General features: G+C 44.3%; 1 protein-coding gene across 1 annotated transcript; it reads right to left on the bottom strand.

Annotated features, from left to right (window-relative positions):
• Positions 1-331: 331 nt before the first annotated feature.
• MAL2 (mal, T cell differentiation protein 2) lies at positions 332-25,675 on the bottom strand (the record flags this gene model as incomplete). The annotated part of the gene is made up of 4 exons (XM_082674697.1): positions 332-669; positions 3,299-3,454; positions 11,469-11,639; positions 25,544-25,675. 4 exons carry the CDS (start codon positions 25,673-25,675, stop codon positions 598-600), a joined length of 531 nt encoding a protein of 176 aa, XP_082530823.1. The 3' UTR covers positions 332-597.

The raw sequence follows: 25,675 nt of genomic DNA on the forward strand, positions 1-25,675 counted from the left end.
GCCTGCTGCCGGTTTTGTAAATAAAAATTTATTGGAACACAGCTACACTCACTCATTTACTTACTGTCTATGGCTGCTTTCATGCACCCATAGAGGTGAGTAGTTGTGACAGAGACTGAATGGCCCACAAAGCCTAAAACATTTACCATCTGGACCTTTAAAGAGTGTCGATCTCTGTTTTACACTAACACACAGAGTTCAGTGGGAAGTTTATTTGAAATGTGTTTTTCTTCAGGAGTTTTAGTTACCTATTAAAATTAAGGTTCAGGTGACTCAGTAACTAAACACAAGAGATACCCCTTTTTCTCATGAACAATATCTGTGTATTTTATGGATGTAAAGGGAAATTTTCTTTAAAATAAGAAAAAGAGAAAGAGACAGATGTAAAACGAAAGGCTATTTCTCGGTTTAACATCATACTGAAATTAAAATTCCATCCATGAAATGAACCAGAACTCATACTTAAGATTCTCTCCATATACTAAACAAATTACTTTGGGGATGTTGTTATATCTGGACAAAATGGTACCCAAATTGATGAGACATAAAAAGTACACAAATGAAACTAACACACAGGCAGCGAGTTTGTAAGGGGTGTTACGGTCGCCATCGTCGTAAGGCCAGACCCAAACTGCAACCGTAACAAGCTGTCGTCACAAAGGCAAAAATCTAAGAAAAAAGAAACAACAATTCACATCAGATTCATAACCCTGACTTTAAGAAAACATTTGTCCAAAGGAGCAACTGTCTGAAGACTGACCAGCCTACTTAAAGATACTCCAACGCTAATGAGAATCGTTTATATTCCTCTCTTTTCTTGATGAAGAAGACCATTAACCTTTCTTTTCAACGTTCTGGCCCCTAATAATTTTCTCATTTGTGGACAGCCTTAGGGTGAGCCTTTTTTCACGTACTGGACTCACTTGTTAAGCAGTGGTGAAACCCCTAACATGGTACATATTCAAAACTTCACGAGGAGATGTCTATTTGCACAGTGATCTCACAGCCAAGCAAAGTGCAGCTATCAGGACTTGAGGATGCAGCAAATCATTTCTGTGACAATGGAAAGTGACCTTAGAGCTGAAGAGAGAAAACCCACAGAAATGAATCATCAGATTGGCGTGGGAGATAGTCCTCAAGTCTGTACTTAGCTCTGAATCACTGTTCTTTGCATTCAGCAAGGATTTCTTTAGCACCAGCTATGTATACATCAGTACATTTGGTACATAAAAACAGATAATAGGTACTGTCCTCACCCTTTTGGGGTTTATGATTCATAGAAAACTACCAAAGCAGTTAAATATGTTAAAACATTATATGTAGTACAGGAATCCTTTACAAGGAAACCAGAGCTCTGAGAAGGAATATCAGATCCACCTACAGAACATTTTTACAGCATAATTACCATTCTGCTATTATCCCCACCCTTCTTCTGCTGGTTGTCTCTCTGATACATCTCTGATCTAGGCATTTTCTGTTGAATGAGAATGACCACTTTATTTTAAAGTACAAATGTGAAAGTTTAATTAGAACAAGAAATCACAACCACCATGGATTCTGAAAAGCTGACAAATGTCACAAATATTCCCAAATCTAAAACAACAATATTCTTGTTTTATTACCTGCCTGATACATCTTATTTTTGGAAACACACTTTCTTTGATATCCTTTTCACAAGACAGTGTGCTCTTCATAAGACAACGGCATTAGAGAGATTTCGTAATCTTGGAGAAAATCTAGTATTTCCTCTTCCATGGTTGATCAAAATTTGTTTGATTTCAATAACTTAGAAAAGTTTATTTCAGTTTTATACCATATTTGTAATGACATGCAAACAGTGTAGGTTTGTCAAATTTGGGAAACCCTCTATCACATTTCATAAACGATTTATAAAATTTCAGGACATTTCAAAATTTCTTGAGCAATGATACTCTTTTTGTTTTTTTTAAAGACACCAATTGTACTTGAGCATTTGTTACTTTTTTAAAAAAAATTTATTTATTTTTGGCTGTGCTGCATCTTTGTTTCTGTGCGAGGGCTTTCTCTAGTTGTGGCAAGCGGGGGCCACTCTTCATAGCGGCGTGCGGGCCTCTCACTATCATGGCCTCTCTTGTTGCGGAGCACAGGCTCCAGACGCGCAGGCTCAGTAGTTGTGGCTCACGGGCCTACTTGCTCCGCGGCATGTGGGATCTTCCCGGACCAGGGCTCGAACCCGTGTCCCCTGCATTGGCAGGCGGACTCTCAACCACTGCACCACCAGGGAAGCCCAGCAATGATACTCTTAAATGATAAATCTCAAAGTGTAAATCTTAACTACACTCTGAGTTGCTCACATGTAGTTACAATTGTCCTCCATGTCCTCTTTGCAGTGGCAGGTTATGAATTTATGTTATCCTCATTGATCTCAGAATCCTGTGGGGCTGCATACACGTGGCTCCCCCCCTTTCTGTTTATAGTACTGCTCTTGTTTGTGCCTTATAAGCACAGGAATTCTGATAAATTCTACCTCTAATGACTCCCATCAAAAAAAGAAAAAGAAAGCCTGGTGCATTTTTAATTATGTTGAGGATACACCTGAAAGGAGAGAGTTTCTGTTTTGACTAGGAATTCGCTTATGCTTTTGTTCATCCAATGATCTGATCAGCGAGGTTGTTCCCCTGTTGTGAGTCAGCTCAGCTGATTTCACTCACTCACACTGGGCTACCTGGCCCCTGCATGAATGACCACTTTTGATACCTCTTACTAGGGAAAAGGAGTTTTCCTCTCTCTAAGGTATATTGAAATAAAAACAAAAGTGAGGGACTCAGTGGAATGTCACAAACGAATGGCTCATGCATTTAGCTTCTGTCATTAAAACTCAGAAACTAAAGATTTACGTCTACTGGAGGGTATGGATGAAATGAGGATTAATGTAGAACTTGAAGCATGTAGAGGTTTACTAGAGCAGCTTCACTTAGAGAGAGAAAGGGAAGGACAAACCTCCCTAACCATGTCTGAAGTTACACCAGGTAGAAAGCACAATTAGTTCTTTTCACAAAGTAGACTTTGTGGTGCAAGGTCAGCTACTACCGCTGACAGGTATGATCTTACATGAAGTCAGCCTCCCGGTGCTTCAGTTTCATCAACCACAGCACTGGGGTAACAACTTGGCTCATAAGGCTACTGTACAGATAAACAGCTATTATATGTCTAATGCTGACGGTTATTAGTAAAGAAAACTATTGTTGCCGAAGGACTTTCTTGGAGACCTTGACAGGGGAGGGGAAGCGCTGGTAAGCTGTATTCATCAAACACTTACTGTGGCTGCCACGTTGATGTTATACTGGTTATCGTTCAAGAGCGGCTGCACAGCCATGGTTCGATTGCAACGTAGATCGTGCAGCGATGTGGCAGCTGCTTCCAGCAAAAAGGCTCCAAAGTAGAAGACGAACACTGTAAAATGGTAAGCGAGATCCTGAAAGAGGGTGGAAAAGGGAGACAGCTGCAATGAAAAAGAAGAGATTTTTTCTTCCGTTCCTTATTTCAAATGAAGTTTACGTGCAGGAAAATTAGAACACTGAGACAGTCTTTAACTGCATTTGCCATTTCTTTTGGCTCCCTCAGCAATGTCAAGCTGTTAGAATCCCAGTGAAAATCAACTGACCCGTTGCAATTGGCCCAGTGGCAAACCTTCAGATCCACTGAATTTTAGAATAAAATATATAATTTCAGTTTCGATTAAGGTTCCGTAGCATTCCTATCCTTAAAATTCAAGTAAAACAGCATTTAAATTATATCTTGTTAGGGTTATTATATAAATCTATTTTATTAGTGTATATTATATAGTTATATAATTATATACACATTCTATAATCATTTTATTTTTGAGCAATTATTATTTTTATCCATTAGATTGTCATCTCATACACTATGGGCCTATGAAATCACTGAATTCAATACCCTATCTCCCGATATTCTAAAAAACAAAACAAACATATACTTCTACAAAAAAGCAGAGGAAATTTTCATACAAAACTCAGCTGTGATTAAGTTATTTATCTCTCGCTGCATTGATGTGACACACAACTCTTAAAATTCACGTCGTCTTAGGTGAGTCAATATGCCATCAACACATCGCTGTGTATTTTTGTTAACAGTTCCTACAGCAGGTACTTACCATTTATTATTATACACCTGACAATCACCATTTGTTATTTCCATTTGAAGTTTTCATCTTAAAAGGAACGGGAAACGTTTGGTGACATGGCCTGCGGCTCTTGGTACGATATGCTTCCTTCACCAGCCTCGTCTGATGCCACCCTCTTTCCTCTTTGAACATCAGCCACTCTGGTCTCATCTTGGTCCCTAGGAATCACTCTATACCTCAGGGTTGATGCTCTTTACGCGTGGTAGCGTCTCTGACCGGAAAGAGTCTTCCCACAACCAATTACTTGCGCCTGTCCCCCAGCCCTCCACACCGTTCCCCCCAATAATACCACCTTTCTACTCCTGCTTAATTTTGCCTCCTTCCTCCTTTACAGGAGTATCATACAGGAGTATCAGAACTGAGTTGTGCTGAAGGCTTTCCCTGTCCAGTCCTGTTTCCTCCCCCTTCAGCTTTCATAGGTGTTACCATCCGATAAACTTCTTACACGCCCAACTCTGTATGGCTTGGGTCATACTATCCAGCTATCCGTACTGGCCTTAGGGTCCTACGCACTCTAGAGTGATGGAGGAAAAGACGTAGTAAGGAACTCATGGCAATGGTGGTGACAAAATCACGACATAGGCTCCTAGGGTTTTAAAGTCAGGCATGTAAGTTGTACTGGGGAATTACACGTCTTGGAAAAGCAGCTCCCGGTGTCATCCTGGGCCATCGGAGAGAAGAAACACTTGATCTTGAGACACCAAGTGACTACGTATCTGGAACTGCTCATTAAGAATGGAGTTCTATCAAAGCCACCAACTCATAAAGTCATAGCACTGCTTCTTCAGATGGGAAGGGCACATCAGCGATCAAGCTGAGCTGGGCTACAGGGCACAAGTCTGCTGCGTGAGCAGGTAGCGCAGGCCCCCATGTCACCCACCAGGACGGGACTGCCCTCCTTCCTCAGCCCACACCTATGGCCACGTGGGGGAGGGGAGCCCTTGGGTCCAGATGAAGGAGAAAGAAAACACCTGTGCTTGTTTCTAATGGCACGCTACGCTGTTGCAAGGTGAAAAGGGACAGCAGCTGCATGGCACGTGCATTATAGCCACACTCGGGGCTGGCTTGGAAAGACAGAGGTTAGGGGATATTTTCCGAACGGCTGCAACGATGAGTGGTGCAGTATGTCACACACTCTGTTAAGAAAGCAAAGCGACCCAAGGTAAGAACATACAGAGACTTGTGGTCAGTGGTGAAGGGTCTGGCAGGGTAGTAGGGGCCGTGGAGAATAAAAAGGCTACAGGTTTAGAGACAAGAAAGTGTGGAGCAGGAAGACGGACATATGGGATGAAGCATACAGTGTGAAGTGTGACCTTTCTGTTACGTGGTCACGCCCACCAGAAGCACCCACCATGGGATGGCGCGTATAGAAAATGACCCGGCCAGCTGATGCAACCAGCCTTTGTCACCAGTTACCCGGGTAGAGGCATTGTGGGTACAAGAACAGAGTCGCCACGGCTGGGAGGAGGAGGCTATGTCAAGGCCCAAGAGCATGGACTCCCAATTGCCAAAGCTGACCCAGCTACCGCCTTTTCTTAAGGCGGAACCTGCCAGCAACAGAGACTGACTCTGAGACCCTGATATGGCACTATTCGCACCTGGTACCAAATTGACGAAACTCAGTTCCTACCTCCCTGGGAGACACATGGTTCATTCTCACAAAACAGACACTCATTCTGAGTATGGATTTGCTTTTCTTCCCTGCAGAACCTCAGCTTCCAAGACTATCCAGGGACTTAGAGAATGCCTGATTTATAGGCGTCTACTCAACACAGCATCTGACCAAGGGACCAACTTCTCAGCAGAGGAGTGGGAATGGGCCCACGACCGTGAGTTGTCTTGTACGCTGCACCATCTAGAACTTGCTGGCCTGAGAGCACGACAGGATGGCTGGCTGAAGGCACACCTGGAGGCACTACCCTGTGAGGATGTGTGGCCATCTTTCGGGACGTGATAGACACGGTGAAAAAGAGTTTTCAATACGGTGTTGTGTCCTCATTGGAAGAGTGAGAACCAAGCAGGGAAGGAGTTTCTCCTCTTACCATCGTCGCTCCCACTTACCTGATCAAAGACTGAGACTGCTGTCCCCACAACTCTGGGCTCTGCATGATCAGAGGTCCTGGTCCCCAGGGCATGTACTCTCGCTAGAGGATACAGCAAGCATCCCATTGCACTATGAGCTACGGCTGCTGCCTGTGTACTTTGGATTCTTTGTGCTCAGGGATCAAAAGGCAAGAGGAGGAATCACCATCCTGACAAGAGAAGGTAGGGTTGCTGACACACAGGAGGGCAGGAAGGAGTCTATGTGGAACTCGGGTGATCTACTTGGGGCCCTGTTAGAACTCTCTTGCCCAACTGTGACTAAAATGGAGAACTGCAGCAATACTGGCCTGAAAGGATAAAGTTACCAGGGAGGGTTTGCATCCCACCACCAGGTAAACCTCGGAGAGCAGCAGACATGAGTGCTGAACAAGGGGAGTTTAAAATGGTCAGTGGAGGGGGGAGGTGACCAAGACCAGCTGTGGCTCTGAGACCAACTCCAGTCAGAGGGGCTGCAGTTTGGCCCTCTACCCTCTCTCTTTTAAGTTCTGCTTCAGGAAGAGAGGCACACTGGAACCCCGGAGGAGCGGGGCCCCAAACACGCATGGAGAAGTGGAACCACATGGTGCAAGAAAAGGTCTGGATCACCCACGGCACGCGCTGAACACGTGTCCCTTCCAGAAAGAACCTGACGTTCTGCTGTGAGGAGCACAGTTAGCGGACAGCTTGGGCTTCAGTGGATTTGAGATCTGCTGCTGTGTGTGAACTAAGGTCACATTCTTCCTGGGCCACCCTCAGCCAATGATGGCCCAGAGCAGATACTGGTGCCTGGCCACCTTCCCCCAACACAACAGTCGTAAAGGGAAGGCTGTGCTCTGGAGCTTCTCACTAATTTGGCCAAGACTTTATCACTCTCTAAGACCTTTCTGCTTTATCCTACATCCTCCCTCTTTTGAAGGTGTTATCCCCTCCCCTTTCCCTCAAAAAAAAAAAAAAAAAAAAAAATCTCTTATACTTCTAATCCATCTTAGAGTCTGCCTCCCAGTGGCCCAGAGAGGATACGTACACTCTTCTTATTCCCTTCTTGGCCATTAACATAATTGTAATTGTTCTGTCAGTTGTGTAATCGTTTCCTCACTGCCACTGTCTACTCCAACAAACTCTTTGAGAGCCACTACCAGGCCTGTCTTGTACACCATTGTATTTCTAGGTCTTAACATAGGATCAAGCATATACTAGGTGCTCATTAAATATCCCCCACCACTGGAGAGCTACACCCACATTTATATCTGGCCACCCTGGACATCTTATTCGAATTCCTGCTATGCGTGGGATGTGTGCACAAAGGTCTTCCTCACTCACAATTTCACTCATGGTTTTGGACAATACAGATTATTTGCTCTAAGCCAGAGGTTCTCAAAGGTTAGCGTGTATCAGAAGCACCTGAAGAGCTTGTTAAAACACAGACTACTGGGCACCAGCCCCAGAGTTTTTGACTCTGTGTGTCTGGGTGGAATCTGAGAATCTGTATTCTTAACAAGTTCCCAGGCGATGCTGGGGCTGCAGGGCAGGGAACCACCCTTTATGGACCACCTGTCCGAAGCCCTTGGCCCTCCCCCGTTAGCAGAGGACCCCATCCCGTTTCTGTGTCTCCGTCACATGCTCTTGCTTTTCTGCCAATCTTCCCAACACTCACGCACCCCAGAGCGCAGCTCACCTGCCATCACCTCAAGTAAACTCAGCCTCAAGCATGCCTTGAATATTTTCAGCAGCAGGTAACTCTTTCCCACATTCTTATCTCCAGCCCATGTTCTGCTTCTCAGCTCAAGGTCAAACTTACTAACTATTAAAAAAAAAAAAAAAAAAAAAAAAGCCACGCTGTATATAGGGGGATCCTGTTTTACACAATGGCAGCATGAAAAAGGGATAATAGTCAATCTGAGCTGTAGTTTTCTCATTTGTAAAAATGAGGACAGGGCTTCCCTGGTGGCGCAGTGGTTGAGAGTCCGCCTGCCGATGCAGGGGACACGGGTTCGAACCCTGGTCTGGGAGGATCCCACATGCCGCGGAGCAACTGGGCCCGTGAGCCACAACTACTGACCCTGCGCGTCTGGAGCCCGTGCTCTGCAACAAGAGAGGCCACGACAGTGAGAGGCCCACACACCGCGATGAAGAGTGGCCCCCGCTTGCCGCAACTAGAGAAAGCCCTCGCACAGAAACGAAGACCCAACACGGCAAAAATAAATTAATTAATTACTAAACTCCTACCCCCAACATCTTCTTTAAAAAAAAGGACAACCATCATTTTCTGTAAGGTCAAATAGGGGAATGAATGTGGGGACAGAAAACATAGCTCAGGACATTTTAAAAATATTAAGTGATTTCCACACTGGGCAGATGGTCACGTGTGCCAGCTACATTTCGGGGGAAGAAAGGGAAGAAACATGTTTAATTGTACAAGGCCTTTTTTTTTTTGGTATCTTTTATTTCTCTAACATATATCTTTCCTTAACACTCCATCTTCCAAAAAGGGAAAAATAAATATGACATCTGTTTAAAGTTAGGTGAAATGGTATTACTGCCAGTCCATATAAAAACAATGAAGAAAAAGCATCTCAAAATTAAAATCTGCTGCTTTCCTCAAATTAGAAGGGGGCAAGTTTTTAGCACTTAATATATGTTATTACATATCATATTTTTATTTCACCATTTACACCCACACTAGAAAGCTTGGGAAAAAATACTGAGGACATCAGCCATGAATATTAATTTAATCTCATGAGCAATAAAAACTAGAAGCTATACATACTGTAGGTTATATCTCACAATGAATACTTCTAGAAAATAAATTCTTTATCAACACGCCTTCTTCCTTCACGCATGGCATACAGGCGACATTAAACTGTTATCACAGGGTGGGTGGGAAGCAATACTTTTCTGAGCAATTAATGTCTAACAAGTCCAGAATGCAGCAATTAAAAACTGTTACCATCTGGTGACAACTCCATGATATGCATGGCTCAAAAATTTACCTGGCTGAGAGTATACAAGATAAATTTAAAAATCTATCAAAGGTAGCCATGCGGTCAAAAATGACTAAGTACGTAGAAAATCACAAAGTATGTCCACCATATGACAAGACTGTGTCCTAACAACCGCTGCACTGTGTCCTGTGCGTGGCTGTCCCCATTTTCCCCTCAGTAAGAGTGGCCTACTCCAGCTAGAAAGCCGTAAGATAAACTTTGCAGGTGACCTATGGAACAGATTGGCAGTTTCAATTGTCCCTTCCATAAAGTGGTTTAATTAAAAAAAAAAAAAAACCAACGTTTTATTGTATCTGAACATCAGATACAATGCTACAAATTGGAAAGAAATACAAATTTAGAAAACCTAATTAAACCTAACAAATTTAGGAAACCTAATATTAATGCTTATACTCAATACCGAAGATAAGACTCAATATAAAAGAAAGGAAAGAAAAGGGTATGGACGTTATGTCTAATAAAACCAGGAGTGATATTGGAAAAATATGTAAACATTGGTAAGGCGCGCGCATCAACCAGTTAGACAGAACGTTGAGCACTGCAGGATCCTGGAGACTCACTACTTTTCCAGATATTAACTCTTTAGTTGCTGGGCTACTAGGAGGTCCAGGAAAGGGCCAGGGTGAAAGGGAGCACAGCACTTAGGAAGAGGCGGTAGATTGGGGAAATGGCTATGTATTAACCAGTACCAAAGTACCAGTAGGGCTATACTACGGGTACATACTGGCCAAATACCATCTTCAAGCCTGATATTAAAAGAGCCTGGTGGCACTCACCAACATTAGGGATTGACTGATTCATTCATGAATTATTTTAGGAAAGCCAGGCATTTAGAAAAAGGAGATGAAGCATCTATTTGTAACTTAAATAGGGATTTTTGATCTTCGTCACTTGAGTAATGATTAGAAATATTTTCTCATCGTTAATGAGAAATCAAGGCAAAAATGCAGAAATACGTTGTATCAGCAACCTAAGAAATAGGACTTTCAAAGTGCACGCCTCAGCGTGTTTAAGGACTTATGGTGATTACTGATCACTTACTATAAATCAGACACAAAGCTGAGCACTGTATACTACATGAGTTCCATTATTCGTTGACAGCATCTGGTGAGGTCGGTATTATTATTAGTGTTTTTACAGAGGAAGAAATGAGGTTCAATATTTTGCCCAAGGTTACATGGTTAGTGAGCAAACCAGACTAAGCTCAAAGCCTGTGCATTACTATAACCACCACACTACACTCTTCCTCCTTAGCTTTACCCTAACCCGTGCCATCTGCCCCGGGCTGACTGAATGGACAGCCGCATTTGCTTAGACTTCACTGCTGATGACAACTGGGATGATGGTTCTCTTTATGGTCTATAAATAAGACAAGAACAAATATTTTCCTTGCTGCTGAATAAAATACTACCACACCGGAAAGGAACATATATAAAGCCCGACTAAAGGTCTGATTGAAGTTCCTAAGCACCAAAGCGTGAAGGAAACCTAATGGCGGTTCTTCATGAACTTCATTAAAGCACTGTCCACCATGCGTTGGAATTCATGCTCCACTGGGGCCCATTTTGAGACAGTCCCAGAGAATGAATAACCACAAACATGAAAGAGGCTCCCTATATTATATGAGAAAAAGGGAAAGTAAGTTGACCCAATTTAATGGCGTCATAATTTTTAAAATGGTGTCGATGGGAAATGCATTTCTTAAAACGTATCAATTCTTGCCACTCTAGGACAGGCGTTGAAAATAAATATAAAATATCCCCTTTCCTTTTCTAAGTATTTGGAGAGTAACATATAGAGCTACTTGTTTTCTGAACAGAATATACGTATTTAATATCTGAAGCAGGAATCAATGGAAAATTTTAAGATACATGGCACAGCATCCGTCTCTCCAATAGTTCAATAACTGTAACGTGATTCATTTGTTGTATGAAACAAAACAGTCTTTGCGGAAAGGTCATCTAACTCATAAGGGAATCACAGAGAGATGGCTCAGCTCTGTCACCACAGGACCTGAGCAAGCTGGGACCCTGCTGTCCAGCAAGGCCGGCCACACGGCAGCATAGCAGCCTCTGTGCTCTGACCTTTTCTCTCCCGCTAGAGGCAACAGATAGAACAGGGCAACCAGCATTTCAGGACAGGATGAGATATTTATAAGTTTCTCACGTTTTCCTGAAAGAGACTTAAATATCCCTTACCAGGAAGTTCCAGTTGGCATTAATCTGAGTCACCACGCCAGAGAGGAACACGCCCAGGAAGAGGAGGGAACAGATGAAAGCCGTCACGGACACGAACATGACCCATCCTTGCAGCAGAGGTAGAGGAACATTGGAGGAGGCGACCAGGATCCACACGAGTGCCCCAAGCACCTAAAGGGAAAACGAAACACGGTAATAGGTTTGGGCCATAGAACTGAACGTGCCTGCGTCAGGCTCACCACTGCCTTTGCTCCCCCCCAGACTCCTGCACGTGTCCCTGCAACCCCGCCAGCAACTCGTCTCTATCATTACTGGAGAGCTTTCTTCTCTCAGGTGTAGGCTAGCACTTCTACTCTGGGACCCGATCTGACTCCACACCTATTTCTGCACCTGCCTTCCTGTTGGGCCCTCACCCTCAGCCCATGACCAGGCTCAGTATTCTCTCACCATCTAAAAGTATTTTCCTTCAAAAGAACTTGAAAAAGAAGAGATACATGTATATGTATAACTGAATCACTTTGCTGTACACCTGAAACTAACACAACATTGTTAATCAACTATGCTCTAATATAAAATAAACATTTAAAAAAATAAATAAATGAAAGTATTTTCCATTGACCCTGCTGCCTCTTGAACGACTGCCCTCTCTGAGGATTTCCCTTTTCAGTACACGATTGTTACAAATTCATCTTTGCTAGGTCTCCACCTTCTCTCCTCGCTGTTACTCTTCAAACCACTGTCCACTGGCTTCTGCTCTCACCATTTCTCAGAGAGGCTATTAACAACGATCGGCCATGACTTCCTAACTTGTCACTTCTAATGGCCACGTTTCAGTCCTTATCGTGACCGATTTGTACAGGTGAGATCATTGCCTATATATAGCATAGCAGCTATTGTACATGACAGTAAACAATAAAATCTTCCATCATTTACTGACACTCTTCTAGGTGCTGGGCATGAGAATAGATACTTGAGATATTCACAGATCTAACAAACATTCAATGAATACCTACTGTCGGGCATTGTGCCAGGTGCTAGGAATAAAACGGTAAACAGTGGTCTCGACCATCATGTAATTCACAGTCTCTTACAGAAAAGAGAAAATTAAGCAAGTCACTAAGATGCTGGGCAAACACTGGGCAAAGTCCACACAATGAGGGTTCTAAATCCAGATTTGAAAAGTCAGGAAACACTCCCTAGAAGCAACAACCCAAAGGACAGGGCCAGGGGGAGTAGCAGAGGGCAGAGAAGGCTGTTCCGGGGCAGGGGGGTGAGCTGAGTCTTAGGATGGTTTGGGGAAGCTGAGAAACACCTGGCAGAGCTGAAGGGCAGAGCTCAGGGTGACAGGAGCAGCGGGCACCATGTGCAGAATGGCCAGAGGTGTGAGCTGGACACGCAGCTGTGGGGGGTTCTGAAGGTCAGGTCAAGGAGAGGAACTTCACCCAAGGGCAACGGGAAGCCCCAGATCACCTTGAGCAGGAATGAGCGTGCTCAGGTTTGTATTTAGGAGTTTCTCTCCGGCTGGAGTGTGACAACAGGCGGAGGACTGGGGGACCACAGCGGAGACCGTTACGGTAACAGAGTGTAAAGTAGACTCAAGGAGCGGAGGACAGACAGAGGTGAGTGGCTCAGAGAGAAACTGAAGTAGATGTGAGGGTGGCTGGTGGCTGATCAGATGTGGGACATGACGGCAGAAGAACAGATAAGGAAAATACCCAGATTTCTGGCTGGGACAGCTGGGAGGGAGTGAGAAGACACAGGAGGAGAAGTGGTTAGGGGTGAAGACAGGCAGTTTTACGATCCTGACAGCAACAGCCTCGTGCATACTACCACTAGAGATAGAGGCTGCACACCCTCTGCATGGCACTCCAGGACCTTTATGAGCAAACCTGCCTTTTGCATACTTGTCTCTTGCCACTAAACCCCGCACATCTCACATTACAGAAAAAGAAATGAACAGTCCAGAGACAAAGCTCTTTCACATCTGAGTGGCCTGACATATGCTGGCCCAGAACGTCATTCCCTCCCCATGTGTATCTGAGAAACTCCCATGCACAGCTCATCCTGAAGAGCACATCAGCCTAAAGGTCGTTCCTGAGTTCCACCCCATGCTCAGGCCCCCCTCTGCCCTCTGGGCAAGCTCCCTACTATGGATTTGTTACGTTGATGGGAAACATTGTAACTGATGCCCCTGGCTCTCAGTCCAACTGTACTGTTAGATCTTCTTGGCGGCATGCTGCCTTATAATGGCTTGCATCCCATATCATTTATTAATCGACATAATAATTCTTTCCTAACTCTCAGTCAGGCACTGTGCTACATTTGGCAACACAAAAACCTAGGCTACGGTACACCTGCCTGGAGACACTGACAGGCAAATGGGAATCAATTCCCCCCGGCCCCCATCCCCCCACACAATATAGGCGATATCATAGAAGCAGGTACGCCTGGCATACGGAAGGCTCTCAGCTATTTGCTGAGCGAACAAACTCCTAGTTCCCATATGAGAACAGTTGGAGCAGCAAATATTAAAAACCAATAATCATGTGACTCTTGCTAGATAATATCCAAACTGTGTAAGTCACTAAAAGTTAAAAATACAAGTATTAACTTGCTTCTTTAAAAAAGGCCCATACAATTCATCAGTACTTTGAAAAACATTTTGGAAAGCCTAATAAATTATCACTTGAGCAATGATAACAGAAGCCCCAATCTAATAAATTGATAATAGTGGTGGTATATCTCAAGTCCTTATTCCAAATCAAATATGAACAATCAACCCAGAAAGTTTCAGGAAGTAAATCTAGGTCATGGGTAATCATGCATATTAAAAAAATGTAACCACAACCTTATTAGTAGCTATGAAAGAAACAGTGTCCCTGGTAAAAGATTCTATACTCTTTCATACTGTTTACTAAATATTTGAAGGTGATAAGATCTTCCATTTTTTCTTTTTTTCTCAGCCTCTTCTTGGTAGACTTTTCTTACTCTCCCATCACAAATAAGCTACATTAAATACTGTTTAAGAAATATACATCATTATTCCATATCTATTAATTCAAAAATCATTTATTGAAACTCTAGGTGCCGGTATAAAGAATAATAAAGAACAATTGGCCACTGTTTATTAGGGACAGGCAGACTCAGATAGATAAGCATAATTATATGATATCGAGATTATGATAATTTCACACCTCTGAAGAAGAGGCTATCCGATCCCTTGGAATTAAACATAACATGTAATAAACCTGGACTGGACCTCAAACTGGTCAGCCTCAAATCTGCTGCCAGGCACTGTAGAAGGACACTGAGGAAAAAAAAAAAAAAGGCAAGGTTCAATCTCCAGGAGCTCTAATAAGGGAGAAATAGACACCACCAAATCTGATTCAGGAGCAGATTGTGGCCAGTGCTATAAAAAGGGCTCAACACTGCCTGCTCCCAGAGATTGCCAGAGGGAAGAAGAAACAGAATGGGAGGAATCTAGACAATAGGCAGGGGAGGCAGGTTTTTTTTTTTTTTTTTTTAACATCTTTATTGGAGTATAATTGCTTTACAATGGTGTGTTAGTTTCTGCTTTATAACGAAGTGAATCAGTTATACATACACATATGTTCCCATATCTCTTCCCTCTTGCATCTCCCTCCTTCCCACCTTCCCTACCCCACCCCTCTAGGTGGTCACAAAGCACCAAGCTTATCTCCCTGTGCTATGCGGCTGCTTCCCACTAGCTATCTATTTTACGTTTGGTAGTGTATATATGTCCATGCCACTCTCTCACTTTGTCGCAGCTTACCCTTCCCCCTCCCCGTGTCCTCAAGTCCATTCTCTAGTAGGTCTGTGTCTTTATTTCCGTCTTACCCCTAGGTTCTTCATGACCTTTTTTTTTTTTTTTTGAAGCGGGCTCTCAAGGCGGACGAGGGCTGTGACAGCGGATGCTAATGTGAAACAGTAGAGATGAACTCTTCTTGTCGGACTCAAAACTACAGCCCTTCCCAAACTTCAAAGGCTTGGAAAGGGAACTCAGTGTGTATATGAAAAGAGAACAGACTTGCCTCCCCATTTGTGGTGTGTGTGTGGCTGGAAAGGGGGCAGGGGAGGCAGGAAGGTGTAGGGATGCCTCCCCCGTCCCAAATATACACACACACACTGCATCCCTAGATCAGAGATTCCGTGAAATACAGATTTAAGTCATCCTTACCACAGGAGCTCTGGAACATAGAGGATGGCCCAGAGAAGAGAAATAGTCCCACACTGGAGATCCACCTTCCTCGTTGTAAGACTGTCACATTGGTGAATGGGTCCCTAGGGCCTTGACACAGTTATTTCTCCTTACTTCACGATAAGCTACCTTTTCTTTTGGCCAAAAGCTACCTTTTCTCCTGAGCTTCCCAATCTAGCTCAAACTTTAAAAACTGGGCTTTTAATAACATTACCAATGCTTAGTATATTCCCTTCACCTAATTCTGCACATTACGAAGCTCAGACTATTTACCACTCCTGTTAATTATCAGCATTCCTGTTCAGTAGAGGTGGCTCTGGAGGTAGCCCGTTTTTAGAAGTGAAATGCAGAGCACAGGAATGGTTAAAATCTGAGGGAGAATAGTTGATAATGTTTCGTAGCAACTGCAGAGTGCACACACGCTGAAGAAGGCTGGAATTCCTGTTCACCCACAGTGAACTGAATCCACATTCTGACCCCTTGTCTATCACGGCCTTCCACCACTCTCTGGTGTCCTAAAACGTCTGAGAATTATACACAAAACTCCCAAATGCACCACCTTTTGAAATTTCTGTAAGGAACCAAGTCAGGGCTCATGACTCTGAATCTCAAGCTCTGACAAAAAGACAACCCGACTTCCAGGTAATGCACAGGCAAACACGTCTTCACGTAGATATCGGTCTTCCCCTGCGACCCCTCACCTCCTGAGCTCAAATTTAGGCGAACCTGGCACACACTTCAAGTGCTCAAATATACCCCGAGTTGCCGTGATTAAGTTGCTACCCATTCCAAGACCCACGGCTCTCCTTTGTGGCCGGCTGTAGTGTATGCTTATCCCTTCAGTTTAGCTCCTGCAGGGCAGAAGGGTGTACCTTGGCTGAAGCCTTCCCGTAAGAAAGCCATGGAAGTATTATTCATCCACACGCCACACCGAACTGAACCCTCAGAGCTGGAGCTAAAACATGTTTTCACTAGGAACTGTGCACTGGCAAGAATATATAACCCCGCGGGAAACCATGGTCTTGAGCAAGCGGCGATTCTGGCTGCGTGGATTACAGACTTCCCAGATTGAGTCCTATTTGGACGGTCTTCCTATGTCCCCAAAGGATTCCTTTTGCAAACACCCTTTTTCTTTTCGAATGTCACTTATTTCCTAATAGCGTGCTTTTAAACCATGCCCTCCGACATCTTGGCTAATAATTTTCAAACCACTTGGACACCTTCATCTTAGTATACTCTTATTATTCACTAAGTAAACAGGCCAATTCCTACTCTGACCTATTTTCAGTCAGTGTTTGGAATGAAACCAGGGAAAGGTAAGTGAAGCTGAAGGTATAAAGGACTGGTTAGACTGCCCTAAGGAGAAACATTTCAATACTTAGAACTTTCTGTGTATAACATATGACCCTCTCTTTCCAGTTCTCCTACTGCTTACATACTGGGCTTTTCATCACTTTAAATCAGTGAGGACGAACAAATCAGAAAGACTAGAGGAAAACATGTCTCCCAACCTGGCTTACGGAGTTAGTCTGAGTAAGAGGTCGAAGCTGGTGAGGGTAACAGAAATACGAGCTAGTATTTATCTAGGTCTTGTGTTCAAGCACTATTCTAAGGGTTTTATTTGTACCAGTTTAATCCTCTGAGATTAACACTGAGAGATTAAACACTGAGAGCTAAGTACTATTATTATTACCATTTTATAGAGAAGTTAATCAAGGTAGAGAGTCATTAATAAATTGTTCTAAGTTATGCAGTTAATAAATGTTAGACCTGGGATTTGAACCCGGCAACTGGCTACCAGAGCTTATGCTCTTAACATTATGTTAGTTCTCCCCCATCAAAGTTTCGTGTTTATTCTAGAGCAGGGTTTCTATACCTTTGCCATGGATTGGTTTGGGGCAGGGGCAGGGTTGATTCTCCAAAATCATATCAAATTGGGTAGATAAGTGCACATACATTTTTCTGAGGGCACCGTCTACAATGTTCATCAGAATCACAAAGTGGTTTGTGGCCCTCCAAAAGTTCAGAATACCTTATCTTCTTGATAACCCCTCCAATTTCAATGGGCGCTACAAATGAAACAAGAGGATTAAGGATGTTAAACATGCTCAGACTATTTATCTTCTAGTGAATAGATTACCTATAACTCCATTTTACACACAACTTGTATTCCAAAGAATGTTTTTAAGTGGGAACATACTTCAGTCAACAGATACAATACCTGATAGCTGTGTTTACAAGGCAGCCCATAAAAGTGTAAAGTCACTCATGATGTGACTGCAGTCCAGTGGTTTTAGCACTGGTGAATACTCCTGCCTGCCTCTCCAAGCTCACCCTCTCCCCTGCGATGCTCCTTTCCCTGCCACCCTGTCTCTGCACTGCAGCCTCTGTCCCTCATCCCCTGCACACAAAGCGTCTATTACACTGGTCCATGCTTCTGCTTAGCGTGCTGCCATCAGAATTTTCGCTGGATAACTAAACTCCAGTACTATGTCTTCCAGAAAGACTTCTCTGGCTGGATGCCATCGCTTGGTGCTTCCATGGCTACCAAGCTGATAGTAATCTTAAAATGGAAAGCCCATATTATAGGGGAGAAGTATGCTCTGGCCCTTTTTTATTCTTATTTATAATTTCCCTTGATTTTTAAAATCGTCTTTTCATGTTTATAGGTAACTAGTTATCACCTAGGTTAAAAATGTTCACGCATGCCCATGCTTCAGTATCAACAAGGACTGTACAAGTCCTTGCCTCTTTTCTTTCTTTTTACCTTCCTTCTTCTGAAAGCTATTATACGAAAGTTAGGGATGTCATCTATGGAGACTACGAAAGGGCATGGCCCTTTTCATATAAAACAGGACAGAGGAAATTCAGGTCAAACTTTAAACTCCTGGAGAGGAGTCATGACATTTTAAAAGTTGGGCAATAATAAATGCTGGAGAGGGTGTGGAGAAAAAGGAACCCTCCTACACTGTTGGTGGGAATATAAATTGGTATAACCACTATGGAGAACAGTATGGAGGTTCCTTAAAAAAATAAATAGAGCTACAATATAATCCAGCAATCCCACTCCTGGGCATATATCCAGAGAAAAGATACATAATACATAATGCATAATTCGAAAAGATATATGCACCCCAGTGTTCATACCAGCACTATTTACAATAGCTAAGACATGGAAGCCACCTGTGTCCACTGACAGATGAATGGATAAAGAAGATGTAGTATACACACACATGGAATATTACTCAGCCATAAAAAAGAATGAAATAATGCCATCTGCAGCAACATGGATGGACCCAGAGATTATCATACTAAGTGAGGTTAAGCCAGACAAAGACAAATATTATATGATACAGCTTATACGTCTAATCTAAAAATGATACAAATGAACTTATTTACAAAACAGAAATAGACTCACAGACATAGAATATAAACTTATGGTTACCAAAGGGGAAAGGGCAGAGGGATCAATTAGGAGTTTGGGATTAAAATATATACACTACTATATATAAAATAGAGAACCAGCAAGGACCTACTGTATAGCAGAGGGAACTATACTCAGTATCATGTAATAACGTATAATGGAAGAGAGTGTAAAAAAAAGAATACATATATATACATATATATGAATAATTGAATCTGCTGTAAATGAATGAACTGTGCTGTACATGTGAAACTAACACAACATTGCAAATCAACTATATTTCAATAACAAGTTAAAAAATAAAATAAAATGCTAGAAGAAAAAAAAAAGTTGAGGGCTTCCCTGGTGGCGCAGTGGTTGAGAGTCCGCCTGCCGATGCAGGGGACACGGGTTCGTGCCCCGGTTCGGGAGGATCCCACGTGCCGCGGGACGGCTGGGCCCATGAGCCATGGCCGCTGTGCCTGCGCATCCGGAGCCTGTGCTCCGCAACGGGAGAGGCCACAACAGTAAGAGGCCCGCGTACCGCAAAAAAAAAAAAAAAAGTCGGGCAAGACATAAGAGGGCGTACTCCAAAGCTGCTCTTCCCCGCTCCAGTCAGTTTCTCTAGAATATTTTCACACTGTTCAGTTTGTCCTACAGAACAATCACACAGCATTTGTCAAGTACTGAACGTGCGTGGTATTGGCTACACCTGCCTGGTTCCTGTCCCATGTCATTACACAGTCTTTCCTATTCAGCTATATCTATGCAGATATGCCACACCCATGGCTCCTACCACCCGGTACGACATTTCTATCAGGCACCACAAGACAAATCTCCTCTCCTTAACCTTTTCCTTTGGAGCTCAAGGTCAAGGTTTTCAGCAACTTGGTTTGAAGTTTTCCATGTTTCAGTTCTAATTCTTACAGAACTGCCAGCCAGGGAAAACGATTGCTGAAAATAATCTCTGGCAGGGGCACTTTTTTTTCTTATGAAGTTTTAAAGACTTTTTTTCACATGGATGGAGATTTTTAACCCAGACGCAAGGTAAAAATTTTACCTATAGAATTAAAACCCCTTTAAAGCAGGGAAAACACGCCCACAGGTAGCCCCTCCTTCACCACTGCAGACACACAATGTCCCTTTGCAACCGAAATCTATTTTCTGGGTGAGAAGAGAGAAGTCTATACAGCTGAACATTTATGTGTTAGTCCATCTACAGTCAAAGCTGCAGGTTGAAAATAACCTGAAATCCCTTCCATAGAATTATCTGCATGACTGCACATGCCTGCTGCACAGCCCCTCCTTCCCCATCACCCTTTCATTAACATTTCATTTTTCTGGCGTAAGTCCTCTGTGTTACATCTTATACTTAAGTTTGGTCTACGATCATTTCAGGCCATGTCAAAACTTTACATGGGGCTTCCCCGGTGGCGCAGTGGTTGAGAGTCCACCTGCCGATGCAGGGGACACGGGTTCGTGCCCCGGTCCGGGAAGATCCCACATGCCATGGAGCGGCTGGTCCCGTGAGCCATGGCCACTGAGCCTGCACGTCCGGAGCCTGTGCTCCACAACGGGAGAGGCCACAACAGTGAGAGGCCCGCATACCGCAAGAAAAAACAAAACAAACTTTACCTATGTGGTTGACCTTGTAAATATCAAATCTGTGCCTCTTCTCTGCTTTTCTTTGTCCTACTTCTAGTTCTCATCACCCCTCATCCAAACCACTGCAATAAGCCCTTTAGCTGACCTTCCTGCCTTCAATCTCTCTGCTTTATAACCAAACTTCATTACTCAAAGATTTCTGCAAGTCTGATCAAGTTAGCCCTGTCCTTCAGCAGCTCCCCATCACAGACAAAAACAAATGCTATGCCTTGGCCTATCATTCCTCAGCAAACCACACCTTGAACCCTACCTGCTCTTTTTCCTCCTCCTGCCACCTCCCCATAAGTCATGTAGAAAAACACACACAGAAAAACACCAACCATTGCCAGAACTTCATGCCATGGTCTTTCTTGTCTCTGGGGTTTGCACATGCCCTTGTTTCTACCTGGAATTCTCTTTCCCACTTTTGTCTACTGAACCTCTACTCATCATTTCAGGCTAAATTCAAATGTCACCATCCCATTAAAGCTGCCTGTCCTGGCCTTCCCAGTGGCCAGATGTACTCCACCCTGTTTTTCAATAGTACTTTTCATAAACCAATTTTTTTTTTTTTTTTGCGATACGCGGGCCTCTCACTGTTGTGTCCTCTCCCACTGCGGAGCACAGGCTCCGGACACGCAGGCTCAGTGGCCATGGCTCACGGGCCCAGCCGCTCCGCGGCATGTGGGATCTTCCCGGACCGGGGCACGAACCCGTGTCCCCTGCATCGGCAGGCGGACTCTCAACCACTGCGCCACCAGGGAAGCCCATAAACCAATTTTATCACTTCAAATGCAGCACTGTAATGCTTTCTTGGATTTATACTTTACTGTATAGGACTTTCTTTTAAGGGCAGGAGTTATGTTAATTATCCTATTTCCAGGGCATAAGATAAGGCCTGATGCATAGCAGGTTATTAATTACTTGTTGAAAAAATGAAAATTATTATCGCATCCAAAACACTGCAGTTAGAAGCCTGTGAATAAGAGTCCTAGACCATCTCCCATAAAGAGAAATGTTCAGGAATATCATGGGGAATGTAAACAGTTTCCTAAATACTGAAACTGTGAAACACACTGAATTCAATAATGACCTTTATTCTTTTCCATGTTTAATACTGTTACTTCCAATCTTCTTGTGCATAATACTCACTGAGGACAAAGGACCAGAAATAGCTTGTTTAGCCCAATAGTACAGATGTTCCAATGTCATTTTCTTATAATACACCTGCCTGGAAAGTGCGTTAGCTATAGTTCACTTTCCATTGTTGTGTCTTTATTCCCTGAATGGTAGTTATTTGGGGGGCATATCCTCTCAACTAGGTTATAAGCTCTTTCAAGTGAGGCAGAGTTTAAATATCTTTGTTCCCAGAATAGTGTCTGCCGCACAACAGGTATTCAATAAACACCTGATGAATGATTTACAAAACATTAATTCAGGAAACACTGAATCAAAACATTAGATTTTGAAAATGATAACTTTGGACGGCAACGTTTTCCATCTTAAACTAAAAGGTTTCACTTTGCAAAACTAACTTAGTATTAAACTCTTCATAGCAAGCACACATTGGTAGGTATAGCTGAGTGCAAAAACCCAGAGGTAGACAACTTAGGTGCCTAGCAGTACAACATACCTATCTCAAGAAAACCACACCATGCATGTGAAGTTGCAATACCTCCACCTATAAAGCCAGTGCTATAAACTACTTTGCCTGGTGTTTGGAGGCTGGCAATATCTGTATCTTTTGAATTATCTCCCCAACAAATGCCTGACACTTGAGAGATTGTGAATGTGGTACAACAAGGCAAATTGAAATTAAATCATTGAGCAAAGTTACTGGTTAGTGCGAGAAGTGAATTCCAAGATCATGGTTTCATTAGCTTAGTCAACTATAGATAGCCCAGCATCTTTGTCAGATGCAGTTTTCAGGTGTTCAGTTTTAGACAGCAACGGGACATAAAGAAATTGCAAAGACAAATGGATTCGATAGAAAGTCAAAATTAAGGAGTTTGGGCATATTCAGAAACACTGGCAGAGGCTAAAACAAAGGAGTCCCCAGAAAGGACATCACCCAGAGCTTAGAACTGCTTCTGGTGAATTCTCACGTTTAATTTACAGAGAGAAATTTCTGAAGAGGAGCCATGGGAGACTGAACAATTTCAAGGGATCAGAAATCCGGGACCAAAGCGCTTCGAAAGTGTCTACTTTGCTTATATCTGTGCATCTGCTCCGGTGTGGATGTTCTAGGTAGAGAGAGGGGACCAAGGTGGCCTCCACCTCTGCTCTCTTAAAGCACATGATCCAATAGCTCTAAGTGGCACAGCAGGATGAGGGCCAAGAAGGAGCTATAGTTTGGCTCTAATGTGGTCTCTTGTTTCTCTGAGGTCACCAGTTTCACCGGAATATTCTGGGCCTTTTATTTTTTGCAGGTTGGGCTGGGGAGGAAGGAGGTTGATATCAAGTAAAAGGTAATGGAGGCCTATGATTTAAACCTATCGAGATATTTGGCCAAAAAAAGTGAAAATTAAACGGAAATGGCTTTCAGAAGTGATGCTGTTCTATCTAGATAAGGATCCTGGAAGCGTTTTGGGGCTAAGAAGCCAGAGGAAATGAAGGGACGAGAGGAAGGGATTGGATACTTCTGTGAGCCTGGGATTTCCCCTGGGATGGGGCGTGGCAGAAGTTCTAGCAGAAGGAGAGGATTCACATTTGCAAGAGAGAGCTGTCTTGTCCACAGAGCCCCGAAAAGGCCTCCCTTGGTGGTTCCCAGACATGACCGTACATTAGAACCTCCCGGCAGCTTTTTAAAAACCTAATGGACTCGGTAGCTCCCCCAGAGAGTCCGATTTAATTAGTCTGGCCTAGCGACAGTATTTTAAAAATCTGCCCAAGCAATTAAGTATAGCAGGAGTTGAGAACTAACCAATGGGCTAGATAAATACACAGATATGGGGGTGGGGGGAGGAAATAGAATAAACCACTTTCCACTTTTTTTCCCAGAATTAGGTGGAGTTTCCAAAAGTGTCACATGATCACCAGTGGCTCTTGAGATGGAATTTGATTTGATAGCACATGGCTAGGCCTTCTTTGCATATATATACATATATGTATGTCACAGTTTTTACATATATACATATATATGTAAACATATAAGCATCTATTTGAATAAATATTAGAAAAATATGACAGCATAGCAAATTTGAGAATTCATGTTTTTATTGCTTAGGATGAGGCTAAGGTAAGGTACTGAAGCTCAGAAAGTGAATGCATGTCAAGTGCACAATCTGTAAATTCTAGAACAGGTGAATGTGGCAGGCAAAAACTTCTAACAGAGGCAGGCAAACAACTGGAGTCTGAGGAACACGGAACTAAAGTAGCCCAGAGCCTATAAAATCCTTCTTCCCAGGCTTCACTGCTCTCAGGCTGTCCCCCTCCCCACAGTGGGGCTGCCCACCCAAGGCCACCCTCTCCCCGCTCTTCTCACCTGGATGCCCGCACCTCATCCCAAGCATTCAGATGCTTCCGAACTGGGCTCAGACTCAAACCAGTTTCTCCTAGCCTCGCAGTCACCATCCGATTACTGATGTCATAGCCGGTAACTCACTTGTCTCCTTTTTCAGATTCAAATCTGAGCTAAACTTAACTTAGGGTGCCTTAGCAAAATAGGGCGGAAAACCAATGCTTACAAGGCGTTCCAGCCCCACAAGCACAAAAGTGAAACCGAAGCGACCCAAATCCAGGTTATGCAAACTCAAAGGTGTGGGTGTGGGTGAGGGGGACGATATGCAAACTCCAAACCGAGCAAACAAAGCCAGCCGGCAGGAAAGGCACTGACTGGCAAATGTTTCACTCTGTATTTGCCATTCTCAGGACATGATGTAACCTCAGGTTGCCCAATTTATATTTGCACATTTTCCCCAGCGAGCTTCAAAACCTCCCAACTCCATTAAAGTGCCTTTTTAAAAGTTCACGTCTGCAGCCCAAGAAGCCTGCACGACAGGCCGGGTGACCCGACGGTCACCTAGGCCCAACCAAGTGCGCTGAGAGGGTTTGGAGTTGCAAAGGTAGACTCGGAAGGGAGAAGGCGCAAACGCAGGCGGCGAGGAGCTTGACAGCCACGTTTGTACTTTTACCCTACCATTCTCAGCCCACTTGATTAGACACTGCCCAGGGCACCGTATGGGCTTCACCTTTTCCCTGCCCTGCCTCCTGAGCCCCGCTGCTCTCCCCAATCCAAAGGGCGCTCATAATGGTAAAAGGAAAAAAAAAAAAAGCCCACGTCTTCTAGCCCTCCTCCTCCGCTTCCTGGTACCTCCTGCCCCTCCTTCCACATCCTAGCGGCCTCCTGGTCACCCGGTCGTTGGCTCCACCTTGCAGCACCCAACAAAATGGCAGGTAGCATCAGGCGAGGCCGAGAGCGCCGGCACCCGCTCCAGCCCAGCGTGGCCCCCGGCCAAACCGCCGGGGGTCTCTGACAGTACCCCAACTCCAAAGAGCCTTCTCCTCTCAGAGTCCCCAATCCTCGGCCCGCGGGGCCTCCTGCTCGCTCTCCCGGGACCATTTCTTTCGCCAGCGGAGGAGCAGGTGCCAGCGTAACAGGTGCCAGGCGAGAGGGCCAGGGCGGTGGCGCCGTCGCCCGGGTGCGGGCTGCGCTGGGCATCGGGAGGACCCCGGGAGGGGCGCAGGAGAAGCCCACGCCGGGGGGACGGGAGCTGGGGGCCGCGCAGAAGGACGCAGCCCGGGGGGCAGGATGCAGCTGCCAGTTCTCGCCACCCGGGGCGCGACCCTCGCCCAGGCTGCCCCACTTACAATCTCCAGGCAGACGAAGGCGCCCGAGTAGGTCCGCAGGATGTCGGGGCCGACGGGCAGGGTGACCCGTGGCGCCGGGAAGGACACGGCGGGGTTCGCGGGCGGCGGGACTGGCGCTCCGCCGGCCGACAT

The sequence above is a fragment of the Grampus griseus genome, assembly GCF_964374135.1.
Source record: "Grampus griseus genome assembly, chromosome: 17".
In the NCBI taxonomy this organism is placed as follows: Eukaryota; Metazoa; Chordata; class Mammalia; order Artiodactyla; family Delphinidae; genus Grampus; species Grampus griseus.